Below are 14,174 nucleotides of genomic sequence, written 5' to 3' on the forward strand. Positions count from 1 at the left end.
TCTGTGATGGGGGTCACTGTCTCGCCCACCTCATGCAGAAGCTGTGAGATTGAAGGAGGGGTTCCTGTATAATCTCAGGCCCGTTGCTGGCCTGCGGTCAGTGCGTAGTGAATGCTGGTGCCCTCTTCCCCTCACCATGGCTCCCAACTCTGCTCCCTGGCCCAGCGTGGCTGGCTCCTGCTGTCCCACCTCTCTGGGTCCCCTGTCTGCCAGCCCAGGCCCTCTCCCTGTCACCTCTGCCCAGAGACCAGCAGCACTCCCCGCCCTGCCCTTAGGCCACCTCGCAGAAGCTGGCCAGCCTCCTCTGCAGCAGAAGAGATGGGGGCTAGACACCAGAAAGAACTTCCTGACAACAAGGGAAGTTTGACCCTGGAGAAGGTGACGAGAAAGGCAGGAACCTGTGAGGGCTTTGCTAGTCATTGGTCACTGTCCTTGGGAAGCTGAGGGGCAGTGGGTAGTGGGAACTGCTGTTACCCAGGCCGAGATATGGAAACCAATGACCAGAGAAGTGGCCTATGCTTTGGGGATGAAGACAATTGCTCACTTCTCTGCAAGACAGTTGATGACGGTTTTGCCACTAAATTGTAACACTTAAAGACAGAAGTGGCCAGCCCCCACACTGGTCTCCCAGCAATGGGGGCAGCCCATGAGCCTCTCCCACCCTGTCACCTGTGGCCTGGATGCCCGGAGCTTTCTGTCTTCATAGTGGAGGCCTGGCGTGGGGTGGGCTCAGGGGTCAGCCAGGCCTCAACCTTCAGGGTCCCTGACTGCTGTGTAGAGCAGGCCTTTGGAGGATGAGGCTGGAAGGGCCTGCTGGGGAACTCAAGGGACCTGCTGGAGAAGCTCAGAGCTTGGATTTTGAGGGGCCAGGGCCAACCCCCGGGGACCCGGGGCATCCTCCCAACCGAGAGGACCTGGGAGCTGGTGTGGCCGAGGGGAGGAGGGTGAGCCAGTCCAGGGGAGCCGAGGCCGGAGGTGCGGCTGTGCAGATACCACAGCAGCTGCCCCAGGGTGGAGCCATTGTTGGCCTCAGACCTGGACCCCTTTCTCCAAGGCCGTGACTGTGGTTCTCGCTAAACATACCCTGTGGGGCACGCCCTCCTTTCCCAGCCGCATCTCTGGCCCCGCATCCCAGCAAGTACAGCACTAAGCCCAGGCTGTCCCACTGCCACGTGGCCTTGTATAAATGTGCCACGTGTGTGTTCATGCTCACATATGCACACTCACAGGCACACATGTGCACACACATATGCACTTGGGCACACACAGGCACACGTGTGCACACATGCACATGCACTCGTGCACACACACATTGACACACACACATCTGCTTCTCCCCGTCCACATCTCAGCAGGGGCCACCAGCCCCTCCTCCACTTGCACACTGGAAGTCTCCTGTGACCCTGTCCGAATTAACCTCCCTCCTGGCCTGGACACTACACAGGCCCACTCCTGCCCCCAGCAGGCAGAGGGACCCACTCATCCTCAGGGCCCCACTCAGGTGCTGACCCTTCTGGGATGCCACCCTGGGTGCCAGGAAGGATCAGTAGCCTCCCCTGCATGCCCCACCCCATCTCAGCTAGACTGTCAGCCACCACTGCAGCCATATGAGCTGGGCTGCAGCGCCTGGCTCGGGCCTGGCATGGGGGGACAGGAGCCTGAGGAGGTGGTCCCTGGTTACCCCGGCCTTGGCCAGCTCTCTGCCTGCCTGGGCTGTCTTGGAGTGGTCCCATTGGAGGGTTGCGGGCAGGTGGGGTGCAGGAGACCTCGGCTGGCTCAGAGATGGGTGGGTCTGCTGGGGGCAGGGCAGAGGGTGAGTGTGGCAGGTTGGGGGGGCCTGTGCCCACTGGCAGGCTCAGGGGCTATCAGCCAAGACAATGGCCTGAGTTCCTGCCTAGTGTTGCCCAGTGGCCCAACCAGAAAAGGCAGGGTCGGGCCGGTTCTGTGGGTTTCAAATTCATGTCAGCTGGGCCGGCCTTCTGGCCAATAGGGCTTCTCCCAAGGCCTGCTTGGGGAGCAGCTCAGTCAGAGATGTTTTAGAGGACGCTGGGGAGCCAGGAAGTAACCTGAGCCCTCCTTCCCCACCCCCACCCCCCCCCCCCCCCCCCCCCGCCGACTTGCTGATGGCCCTTGCGGTCCCTCCTGTGGAACCCCAGGGCTTCAAGGTTTAAGAATCCCAGGGATGGGCACTTCTGGGCCATCTCCTGGCCCCGAGACAGTCCACTGAGGTCCCAGGTCCCTGCTGGGGCACTGGGCGTTGCCCTGCCAGACCCTTAGCCCCTCCTCCCTGCAGGTACCTCCTCCCTCCTCCCTTTCCAGGCCAGCAGTGGGCCGTGCACAACTTCCATGCCTGGCTGGTGCTGGGGCCTCCTCCTTCCACCTCCCAAGCACTCTCCTTCCCCATGGCCACTCCTGGCCCTCACACCCCTCCCTCGGGTCATCACCCCCAGGGTGACCCCAGCACTGCCAGGGTCGGTGCTGATGGGGGCACTGGCTGCTTCTCATCCCCTCTGCCACCTCTTGCCTACAGGGTGAGACTCACACCCCCAAGATGGCTCAAGGGGTGGAGTGAGCTGGTGACAATGAGGGGTGACCAGTGATGCCAAGGCCCTAGGGTATGCCAGGAGGCCTCCACTCAGCTCAGCTCCTAAGGGCCCGGGGAAAGTGGCAGGGGTAGGCCCTGGTCCACCTGCTCTGGGGCCATGCTGTGCAGAGAGCACGGGTGGTGACTCGCAGGCCCAAGCTGAATTCCAGGCTCAGGTGCCCAATACCAGCTGTGAGCCTCCACCAAGGCACGGCCCCTCTTAGCCCATCTGTAAACTGGATCTGTAACAGGCTGCCTCAGCGACAGAGTGCCTGGCACACATCCTGTCTCCCTGTGAACCTGGGATGGACTCTTCTGTGTTTTCTAACCTAGCTGGAGCCTGTCCTGGGACACCCCTCCCTGGCCTGCACAGTCCACATGGCGTTGCGGACACCAGCCGCATCGTGGCCAGCTGGGCTTATGAGGCTATGCCCCCCTTCCAGGCTGCCAGGTTGTACCAGTTTCCAGATGGGATGACCGAGGCACTAAAGACTCCATGCCCGGCCAAAGGCCCACAGCGGCTGGTCCTTGTGCACCCCAGCTCCTGTGCCCGCTTCTGGCACCGCAGGCCCCAGGAACCTGCCCCACCCTAGAAAGGCTGTAGGGTGGAGCTGCCAGGGCCTGGGATGAGGAGGGGAGAGGTAGGCTCTGGCATCTTGAGCTGTGCGGGTCCCTCTGGGGGAAGGTGGTGCATCTGGGGGTGACACCAACTCAGGGTCAGGGCTAACAGGATTGCCTGGGGCCTCCTTGGCACTTGGAGGGGCATGTGGGGCAGTGAGGCTGGCTGGCTTGTGGAGGGGTCAAGGTCATGCTGGGTCAGCACCAGCTGGGACTGGTGCTCTGCCAGGCTCTACGGATACTCATCCAGGACTGGGCTTACCCTGGGACTGTAGCTCGAGGTGAGGCTGGGTGGGGCTCACACAGGCAGGTGGGACCCGCCTACAGCCACTGCCTCTCCATGGGATGGTGGTGGCCGCCAAGGACAGCCCGACTTTTCCATGCCTTGTTCAAGCCCACCCAGCCAAGCGTGTCTGGGGGCAGGACTGGAGGAGGGCTTCCAGGAGGCAGGGGACGTGGCAGCGCCTTCCCAGGTCTGCCACAAAGGCGCCAGGATGGGAAGATTGTATTGTAGGTTTGCCCCTTTAAAAAAAACTTTTCTCTTGGGAGACCGGAATGTTTGCCAGGAATAAGACCATGGAGGGCAGGTTGGGCCATGTCTGTCCCCGGATCCAGAAGCCCCAGCCAGCTTCCTTCCCCTGCTGGGAGCACTTCCTGCACCCCCCTGCTAAAATTCCCCCACCCAGCTCTTAACCTCTTGCTGAGAGCAGTGGGGCACCCATCCCACTTTACAGATGAGGAAACTGAGGCTCTGTGGTGAGAGACTTGTCCGGGGCCACTCTGCAGTCCTGGACACAGCCTGAGTCCAGCCTCCGGCCTCCTGGCTCCCATGGGCTCAGAGCCTCTGCTTAGGCCGGGACCAGGCCTCGAGGCTGCCTGGGCCCAGCTCCCTGCTCTGCCTACAAGGCTATGCAGGAAGGACGCCAGGAGGGGACTGCAGAGCAGTGACTGACCTTGTGTTGCTGGCCAGCTGGGCCTGGGCAGCAGGAAGCGGCAAGTCCCGTGGGCGGGCAACCAGCATTTGTGTGGTCAGCAGAGCGGAGGTATCCCCACCAGGAGGCCGGGTGGCCTCGGGGAGGGAGACTGGCTGCAGCGCCCCTCCCTCCTGCACTGGCTCGGCTGCTGGGTGGGATGGACGGCCTGGCCAGAGGCCTTGGAGGTGATGAGGAGACTGAGGTCTGTAGGCAGAAGGAGCTTGCCAAGGTCCACAGTGAGGTGGATGCCCGCTGGGCCCAGGGCAGCCCCTGATCCAGGGCCTTCGCTGCGCCTCTGCTCACCTGTGCCAGTGTGAGTGGGCAGTCACTCAACCTGGGCCCTCTCCTGGAGCTGGGAGGTGTCTCCTGGTGGCACAAATTTGGGGTCAGCCTGGGGCTCATGTACGGGTTCTCCCCCCCACTCACTGTGACAGGTAAATTATGGATTCTCTCTGTGTCTCAGTTTTCCCAACATGAATGATGGGAAGTAATACTAGCCTTGCAGAGGAAGGGCGCGGGTGAGGTGGCTCCTGGTGGCTCCATCCCCCTCTCCATCCCTCCCCAGGCCCTGTGCCTGTAGCTTTAGGGCATGAGGGGGCACGTGGGAGGGCCGAAAGAGAGCTTCCTGGCAGGAGGACCAGCTGGGTATAGGACGCTGGAGGCTGCAGAGGGCAGTCCTGGGGGCACCAAATCTGAACCCCTCTCACCCTAAAGATCCAATCACTGTTGTTGAGGCTCTGCACCCCCTTCCTGCTCCCCAAGCCTTTAGAAGGGGCTGGGGGGCCAGACCGGAGGCTGGGGAACGGCCCGAGTAACCTTTCTCCTGTGCTCCGGGCCCACTTCCCTTCCCACGGGGTTTGCAGAATCTTCCCGGGAAGGAGGAAGGTTAGAGAGGAGGGACCAAGGTCAGTAGAAGAGAGAGAGCCTGAGAGAGCTGCACCCTTCACTCACAGAGGGGCAGCCACGCAGAGTGAGGGGAGCGGGCAGGCAGGCAGGCCAGGGCCCCGGGGAGCCACGCCAGGTTGCCTGGGCAAAAGGGCACCGCCAAAAGCCCCAGGTGCAGTGCCAGCCCCTACCTGCTCAGGCTTGGGTAGAGGCGGAGGTACTTTGTTCTCCACGCTGGGCCGCTGCCCCTGCAGGTGGTCACGCTGGTGGGTGGCAGACAGACAGGTGGACGGAGCAGGTGCCTGGGAGGGTGCCAGGGCCTGTGTCTGCGGCCCAAAGCCCTCCTGCCCTCGTTGGGAGCCGGCTGAGCTGCCTCCTCTGAGACAGCGCCCCCCCCCCCCAGAGCCCACGACTCCCCAGGGGCTCACTCTGACCCTCTGCTCTTTCTCTTCCAGATGCTGCTGGTGGCCACAGGCTGGCACCAGGGCCCTGGACTTTAGAAGCCGTTGCTGCCCTCTCTGTCACCTGAAGCGGGGTGCTCTCCCATCCTACCCTTGCCCCGCCTCCCTGCCCCCGCCGGGCCGGCCCTGCCCGCCGCCGGACCCTGGCATGTCAAGGCCTGGCCCGTGCCTGCCTGCCCAGCCCGCGGAACCCCGGCGGCCCCGCGAGCTAGGATGAGGGGCCAGGCCGCCGCCCCGGGCCCCGTCTGGATCCTCGCCCCGCTGCTGCTGCTGCTGCTTTTGCTGGGGCGCCGCGCGCGGGCTGCCGCCGGAGCAGACGCGGGGCCGGGGCCCGAGCCGTGCGCCACGCTGGTGCAGGGAAAGTTCTTCGGCTACTTCTCAGCGGCCGCTGTGTTCCCGGCCAACGCCTCGCGCTGTTCCTGGACGCTGCGCAACCCGGATCCGCGGCGCTACACTCTCTACATGAAGGTGGCCAAGGCGCCCGTGCCCTGCAGCGGCCCCGGCCGCGTCCGCACCTACCAGTTCGACTCCTTCCTCGAGTCCACGCGCACCTACCTGGGCGTGGAGAGCTTCGACGAGGTGCTGCGACTCTGCGACCCCTCCGCACCCCTGGCCTTCCTGCAGGCCAGCAAGCAGTTCCTGCAGATGCGGCGCCAGCAGCCGCCCCAGGACGACGCACTCGGGCCCCGGGTCGGGCCGCCGGGCCCCAGCGACGACTTCTCCGTGGAGTACCTAGTGGTGGGGAACCGCAGCCCCAGCCGTGCCGCCTGTCAGATGCTGTGCCGCTGGCTGGACGCGTGTCTGGCCGGTAGCCGCAGCTCGCACCCCTGCGGGATCATGCAGACCCCCTGTGCCTGCCTGGGCGGCGAGGCGGGCGGCCCTGCCGCGGGCCCCCTGACCCCCCGCGGGGATGTCTGCTTGAGAGATGCGGTGGCTGGTGGCCCTGAAAACTGCCTCACCAGCCTGACCCAGGACCGGGGCGGGCACGGCGCCACAGGTGAGGGACTGGCGGGGAAACCTTCGGACAGGGGAGGTGGGCAGATAGGGGGAGGTGAGCAGACGGAGGCGGGTGGATGGAGGAAATGGGCGGACAGAGGAGGTGGGCAGACAGGCGGAGGTGGGTGGCAGGGGAGGTAGGTGAGGGTCTTCTTCCACAGGGCTGCCCTGGTTAGCACCGCTGTCTGGGGAGTGTGCACCCTGGCACCCTCCCAGGCACCTGCTCCATCCACCTGTGCACAGAGTAAAAGTGAAGGTCACTGCAAGTGTGCAGGGCCAGCCCGGGCACTCGGTGGGTGCTTGTTGAGCGTTGAAGGCCTGATTTCCTCCAGGATGGGAAAGGGTCATCCTCCTGGCTGGGAGAGGGCCCACCCTTTCTCTCCGGCAGGACAACTTCAATGAGTCAGAGGCTGCAGGGGCCGGGGGCTGGGGGCTGCAGGAGCCTGTGGGGCTGGATGATGCTCCTGGGGACTCGGGCTGCGTGGAAAGGTAGGCAGGTGGGCTCTGTGGAGATGTGGTCAGGAGATGAGGTTTTGGGTTGAGTATGGTCTGGGTGGATGAATCACATCTGCCATGCGCTCTAGGTGCTGGGGCCGGGGCTGCCGCAGTGAAAACCCTCGAGATCCCTGTTCTCAGGAAGCTGCGTAAGGGAGGAAGGAAAGCCCTAAGCAAGAAGACACGAGTAGCCAGGCGCCGGGCAGCGATGAGAACCTTGCACAAGAACCAGGCAGGGCCAGCCCGGCACGGCAGGGTTGCCGTTGTACCTGGAGGTCAGGGAGGCTGTGAGGACCAGGGACCTTGTTCAAAGCTCTGGGACAGGTGGGGGAACCTCATGCCCGGAAGAGAGAACGGCAGTGGAGAGGCCTGGGTCGCTCTGTGCCCAGAGAGCACAGGGGGCAGGGGCCAGTCCTGTGGGGCTGCCAGTCTCTGGGACACTGACTTTTCCTGCTAATGAGACAGGAACCTGCACAGGAGCAGGGTCTCCAGGGTAGAGCCTTGTGGGGGTCCAGTGGGCCTCAGTGCAGGAGATGAGTCCTGTGCACACCTAAGGCATGGAGACCCCTTGCTGACGGGTGATGTGCAAGAAAGAAAAGGAAGCCCAGGGTTTTGGTCGGAGCATCTGGGAGGATTGGGGGATTGGAGGGGTTTGAGTTTGCAATGCCAGGCAGGGGCTGGCTGCGTACATCAGGTGTTTGGGGGTGAGGCCAGGCTGTGTACTCGAGGCTGGAGGGCCATCTTGGGGCAGTGGGACTCTTAGGGGTATCCAGGGGCCTTGATTTCTCTGGGGCCAGTGAGGCCTGTGGACTCCTCCTCAGAATTTTGTGTTTAAAGGCACAAAACAGGCTACACAGGGCTACAAAGGAAGCCAGTTACGCTGGAGCATGGTTCTACCCATGACACGGGGCCATGGATCCCAGATGAGAAGCCTCTGTGAGGCTGTGAGTGGGGCTAGAGAGGGGCCAGGGGAAGGAGGGACAGGAATGAGGCTCAGCCCATCCCTCCAGTGGCCCGAGGAGGAGGGAGGCAGTGCCCCTGGGCAGTGGGGGCCAGGAAGCCAAGTGGTCATCCCGTGTCGGGACAGGTGGGCATATCAGCTGTGTCAGGTGCCGCCAGCGGCTGTGTGGGAGGGGCTGAGGACCAAGCCCCCACCGGGCAGAGTGGAGGTCACTGTGGCCTTGGCGAGGGCGGCTTCCACGGTATGGCAGGGATGAGCACCTGAGAGGGACTGGGGAGAGAACAAAGCAGAGTATGGAGGGCTCTTTCAGGGAGCAGAGATGGGGCGGTGGATGGTTTGGGAGGTGGGAGGCTGCAGCAGGACTCAGCCCAGCGGTCACAGGCACACCTGGCCGTGCATCTTGCTCTGCCACTCCTGGTCACTTAACCCCTCGGAGCCTTGGTTCCTTCCTTGGCAGAATACCAACTCCTTGGCAGGATATTTCCCTCTGATTGGTGGGTCTCAAGGGCCCGGCCCAAGATTACACCCACTACTGAGAGCTGGTTGTTAGCAGCTTCGGGGGCAGCAGCTCTGCCATTCCTAATAGTGCTCGGAGCAGCGTGGAGCTTGTTGGAAAGAGCTGGCGGGACAGACGCATGTGATGCATGGAGAGGCTGGGGCACCGTGTGACGTGGGTGTCGGAGGGAGCGCCAAGCTTCACTCCTCACTGGGCACCTACTGAGTGCAGGCACCCTGGGGTGTAAGGTGGTCGGGCCTCCCGTGGGAGATCCCACGTTATCTTGGGAACCCAAGGGCCTTAGCAGGGCTTTGGGCAGAAGAGCCAGATGGTTGGGCTGTGAGTGCAGAACAGACGCCAGCCCCAAGGGGAAGCCTGAGACAGGCTGGCAGCCGGTGCAGGCATTCAGGAGGGGACTGCCACTGGCCTGGTCAGGACGTAGCAGCAGCATCGGGAGGGAAGAGGAGGTCCTTGGGGGTGCAGCTGATGATCGACTTACTGATGAAAGGATGTGGACATGGGCATGGAGCTCCTCCCAGGTGTCCCACCAGAAAGGAGGATGTTGGCTGAGTTGAGGAAGTGGGGCTGGGGTGGCAGGGAGAAGAAGATCTGGAGGTCAGAGTGGGACTTGAGTGTGAGCTGCCCGTGAGGCAGCCAGCTGGCAGTGTCACGTGAACAGGCAACTCTGACACCTGGAGCACCAGGACAGGGCGGGGGGGGGGGGGGCAATGGATGCTTGAAAATAGCTTCTGAGCCACATATGCAAAGCCCCAGGGCCTGGGTTCAAATCCCAGCCTGATCCAGCTTGCTGTGTCCCTGGGCCAATTCCATCAGCTCTCTCATCCCCTCAGGCCCCTCATCTTTAAAACAGAAAGAGTAAAAATACCTTGTTTCCTAGATTGCCCTGAGGAATGAGAACAGGGGTGAAGTGTTTCTGAGCAGAAGCGATGTTGACGATGAAATATCAATGTCCTCTCATATTCTTAGGCACGGGGACTCTAGAGGGCTCAGGGAGCAGAGACAGACGGGAGGCAGGGATATTCGAGCAGCTTGGGGTGTGCACGGAGATTCTGAGAAAGGGAATGTTTGGAAGTGGTGCTCAGAAGGACGTGGGAGGATGTGTGTTCACGCATGTATTCATGCAAGTATGTTGTGTGTGCACGTGTGTTCACGCATGTGTGTGTGCAAGTGTGGCATGTGCCCATGTTTGCATGCATGGCATACGTGTGTGTGCATATGTGTTCATGCATATATGTAGTGTGTGTGCACCCATGTAAATGTGGGTGCAAGTGTGTGTGTGCATGCGTGCATATATTACACACGTGCTTGTGTGCGCCACATGCATGCATGGTGTGAATATGTGTATCGAGGCTGGGCTCTATGCAGCAATTTTGACAGAACACAGGTAAAGGCTGTGGGGCAGGGGCCACTGGCCTTATGGAAAGATGGCTGGAGGGTACATTGACTCGGCTGCTGGCAACATGAAGCAGGGAGCTTGTCATCTTGTGCAGGAGGGAGTGGAACGTGGTCACCCGGGCCCAGAGACTGTTCAGACCCTAGTGCCCATGCCCTGTGCCCAGAAGGCCCTGATGCTTCCAGGACCACAGGAGCAAAAGTGATCTCAGTAGTAATAGTCATTTATTGAGTGTTTACTTTGTGCTGGAGGCACCTGCATTTGAACAGCCCTTGAGATAAGCTCCCGTGGAGGCACCCTCTGCCTCAGGGCCTTCGCGTGGCTGTTCCCTCTGCCAAAAACAGTCTTTCCCAGAGACCCGCGGGGCTCCCGCCTTCCAGTCCTCAGGCAGATGGGACCTTTCAGTGCAGGCTACCCTGACCGTCCTGTTTAAAATGGCAGCAGCTCTGGCCCCACTCTCTGGTCCTTTATCCTGCCTCTGTCTCTGCATGCATGTGTCACCTCTCAACACACTGCATAATTTCCCTTATTTGTTGTGTCCACTTCTGATTGTCCAGGCCAGGATGTAAGCAACACAAAGCAGGCATTGCCGGTTTCCTGACATGCCCCCCAGAGTGTAGAACAGTACCTGGGAGCAGCAGGCACTCAGTCAGTCCATGTTGGAGAAAACCAGACACAGACATGTTAAGGCAGCGGCCAGGGCCACACGGCTTGTAAGTGGAAGGCTGATGGCAGAGCTACTTGATGCTGCCACCGGGTGGTAACACTAGGGCTTCTGCAGTGAGCTCTGCTCAGAGCTGTGAGTGTGTGTGCGTGTGTGTGTGTGCCTGTGTGTGAATGTGTGTGTGCATGTGTGTGACTGAGTGCGTGTGCATGCATGTGTGCATGTGTGTGAATGTGAGTGCGTGTACGTATGTGTGTGAATGTGTGAGCGTGTGTGCGTGCACATGTGTATGAGTGTGAATGTGTGAGTGTATGTGACTGTGTATGTGTCCGTGTGTGCATGTGCGTGTGCGTGTGTGCGTGTGCGTGTGCGTGTGCGTGTGGGGGATGGGGTGTCATGAGGACCAGAGAGGCAGGTGACCATTCAGCAGACACATAGCTGAGCGGAGGCAGGGTTGACCCCAGATCCTGCCAGCTGAGACCTGTGCCCAGAGAGCTTTGTGCCCTGGCTGTGGGCCCCGGGGACACTGGGACGGGCTTGTCCATCCGGTCGCTGTCTCTAGCAGGCAACGCACAGCCAAGTGCAGGAGCAAGCAGGCAGCCCAGGCCAGCCCATGGCCCATTTTCAGCCCTGCCCCCGACACGGCCTGTCCAAATGCCACATGGCCACGTCATGCGTCAGACTCTGCAAACACTCCTCAGGCCAAGCAACTGTTCCCCTCCACCTTGCACTGCCCCACGCCCCACCGCCCCCCAGGCTGCCAGGCCCCTCCTGCCGGCTCTCTCTGGCCCTCATCTCGACACTGCCTCCCTTTGCATTTTTCCGCCTTGAGTGAGATGGGGCCGTTTCTCTCAAGGGTTGTTTTAAATATTCATGTTTTAATTAAAGAATTTTATTGCAGAAGCGACATGGAAGATAATGAAAAAGCAGCATCCTGGGGCCTGGGAGCAAGTGTGTGTGTCCCTGTGTGCCCTTGTGTGTGTGTGTGTGTGTGTCCCTATGTGTCCTTGTGTGGTGTGTGTGTCCCTGTGTGTGTGTGTCCCTCTATGGTGTGTGTCCCTGCGTCCCTGTGTGGGGTGTGTGTCCCTGTGTGTGTCCCTGTGTGTGTGTGTCCCTCTGTGGTGTGTGTCCCTGCATCCTGTGTGGGGTGTGTGTCCTCGTGTGTGTCCTCCGTGTACCCACAGGGAGTGGGTATGGGAGGCTGGGCTGGAACTGGGTGTGGAGTGTGAACCCACACTTCTGTTGGGCTCCTGGATCCCGCAGGGGAGTGGGAGGCTGTGCTGCTGGCCAAGGGGCTGTGACCGGCCACGGAGCTAGGGTGACCTCCCCGTCCCTGCCTTGCCTCCAGGGTGAGTCAGGCTCAGCCCAGGCCCACCTGTCCGGTGACACCTCGCTCACTCCTGAGGCTGTTGGAGACAGAGTCAGGCTCAGCCCCAACCGCAGGAGCCCGGGAAGTCCTGGGAAGAGGCATCTGGAGGCCTCTCTGGGCTGTGCAGGGGCAGAGGGAGCGGCAAAGGCTGGACTGGAATTTGGAGGGGAGTCAGGACTGGAGTGGAGTTTGGGACTCCAGGTAGTCTCACGGTGACAGGGAGCACTGAGGGACTTGGGAAGGTGCCAAGGCCTCCACTGTCAGGGGTTTCTGGCTTGGACAGGGGAGCCACTCTTTTTGCACAAGGGCCAATTTAGAAAAATCTAGAAAACAAAAAGGCTTCAGTCCCCATCACAGACAGCACCCATTTCAGATGGGGATGGCAGGATGGGGCCCCCTGGGAATGATATGCATGGGCCCACCATGCCCTCAGCCCTTCACCTCCTCCGCTCAGAGCCAGATTGCACCCCACGCCCGCCCGGCTGCAAGAGAGGCTGAGTCAGGGCCCTGGGTTTGGGCTCCTCTTCCCAGAAAGATGGGGAGAAAGGATGTGCAGCTGGCAGCAGACAGCCGGGGCCGGGGCCTGGGAGGTGCGCAGAGACTTGTCCAAGGTCTCCGGGATGGGCCCTGAACTTTTGGGCTTGTAAACAGGGCACCATTCTCAGGCCAGGGAGCACCTGCCTGATCAAGAAAAGGAAGCAACAAGACTCGGCCAGCTCAGGGAGCCTCAGTTTCCCTCCTGAGAGTTGGAGATGGGACACTACCTGCTTGCAGGGCCTATGTGAGGCTTTCAGGAGATGGAGCCTTGGCAGGTTTAGGGCAACCCCACTGCCCTACAAGGCTCATCGCTCTTCTTGGCTCACCTGGGAAGTGGCCTGCCGGATGGTGGGCTCGGCTTCTCAGCCCCATCCTGAGATCCACTGGTGCCCGCCTCTGTGGCGGGAGGAAGGAGGGCCAGCCACTTGGGCCCCGCCTGTAGGAGCTGCTGGCAGCAGGTGGGCTAAGTCAGGCCACAGGGAACCCCATCCGCCCTCTGGGGCCCTCCTTTCCACGTCCGTGCAGAGGGCCCTGGTCCAGGTCTCAGAGGAGGAGTCTGGGTGCCCCAGGACAGACCCTAACTCAGAGCCTGGGCTGGGGGTGGGGTCATCCCTGGGACACACTGTTGTGCCCAGGACCTGGTGGCAGAGCAGGGCGGGAATGGCAGAACTGACCCTCCAGCCCCGGTGCTGCCCGACCTGCTAGACTCGGGAGACCTCTGCTGGCTACAGACAGAAGTGCACAGCTCCCCACCAGAGGAGAGGCCGGAAGCTGGGGAGGCCCAGCTGGAGGGAGGGACGCCCCCTGCACCCCCCTGCACCCCCATCCCAGCCAACTCGGGGTGCGGGCTGTGGGGAGCTCACAGCCTCCAGTCTAGGGCGCCAGGGTGGGAAGGACACCAGGAGGCCTCTCACCAAGCACCCTCTCCCCTGGGTGGCCAGGCTGCCTAGGGCCGTTAATTGGCTCTATTCATCCCCTTAATGAGATGGAAATGAGGCTTCCAGACAGAGCTGGCATTGAGTGGGGGAAGAAAGGCGGCTTCTTTCCGGGCCTGGAGGGGCAGCCCACCCCCCAGCCTGCTTGCTGCTCCTCTGCTGCCCCTCACTGCCCACCCAGCTCAGACACACTGTGGCCACCCAGCAAAGGGTGGCTTGAACACCTCTGCGCCCCTGCACTACAGACCCCAGGGGCTCCATCCTGGCTTTGATGCATTCACTGGGCAAACACTTATTGAGTGTCAGCTATGTGAGGGGACACACATAAAAAACAAACCAAGAATAAAAGTAGCAGCTACTGTTTTCTCAGTGTTCATTAGTAGCAGGAGTGTGACCAAGATGAAGGATCAGTCTGTGACTGGGATCAGGGCTCAGTATGTGACAGGATCAGGAATTCTGTGTCCAGGACCAGAGGTCAGTCTGTGATGAGGAACAAGGCTCAATATGTGACCAGGGTCAGGAATCAGTGTGACTAGAATCCAGACTCAGTATGCGTCCAGGGTCATCTTGTGACCTGGATCAGGGCTCAGCACGGGTCCAAAGTCAGGGCTCAGTATGTGACCAGGGTCAGGGCTTGGTTTGTGGGGGCAGGGTGATCCATCCTCTGGGCCAGTGTCCCCCCTGCACAGCCTCTTCTGATGTGCCCCCGCCCCTTCTCCCCCTACCACATCCTTACCACCTGGGTCACCAAGGTAACCAGCCCTGAAATGAGTGGGTGTTTTGGC

The 14,174-nt window shown here is 61.4% G+C and overlaps 1 protein-coding gene across 5 annotated transcripts in view; it reads left to right on the plus strand.

Moving 5' to 3' along the window:
• The window catches only part of ADGRB1 (adhesion G protein-coupled receptor B1), a 97,419-nt gene that overhangs the window by 8,181 nt on the left and 75,064 nt on the right, over positions 1-14,174 (plus strand). For all 5 annotated transcript variants that reach the window (XM_073018427.1, XM_073018426.1, XM_073018428.1 and 2 more), the window contains exon 2: positions 5,517-6,519. In XM_073018427.1, coding sequence (XP_072874528.1) covers positions 5,736-6,519 — 784 coding nt within the window. In that variant the 5' untranslated portion in view covers positions 5,517-5,735. The remainder of the gene's footprint in view (positions 1-5,516; positions 6,520-14,174) is intronic.

Source organism: Chlorocebus sabaeus, chromosome 8 (genome assembly GCF_047675955.1).
Source record: "Chlorocebus sabaeus isolate Y175 chromosome 8, mChlSab1.0.hap1, whole genome shotgun sequence".
NCBI lineage: Eukaryota > Metazoa > Chordata > Mammalia > Primates > Cercopithecidae > Chlorocebus > Chlorocebus sabaeus.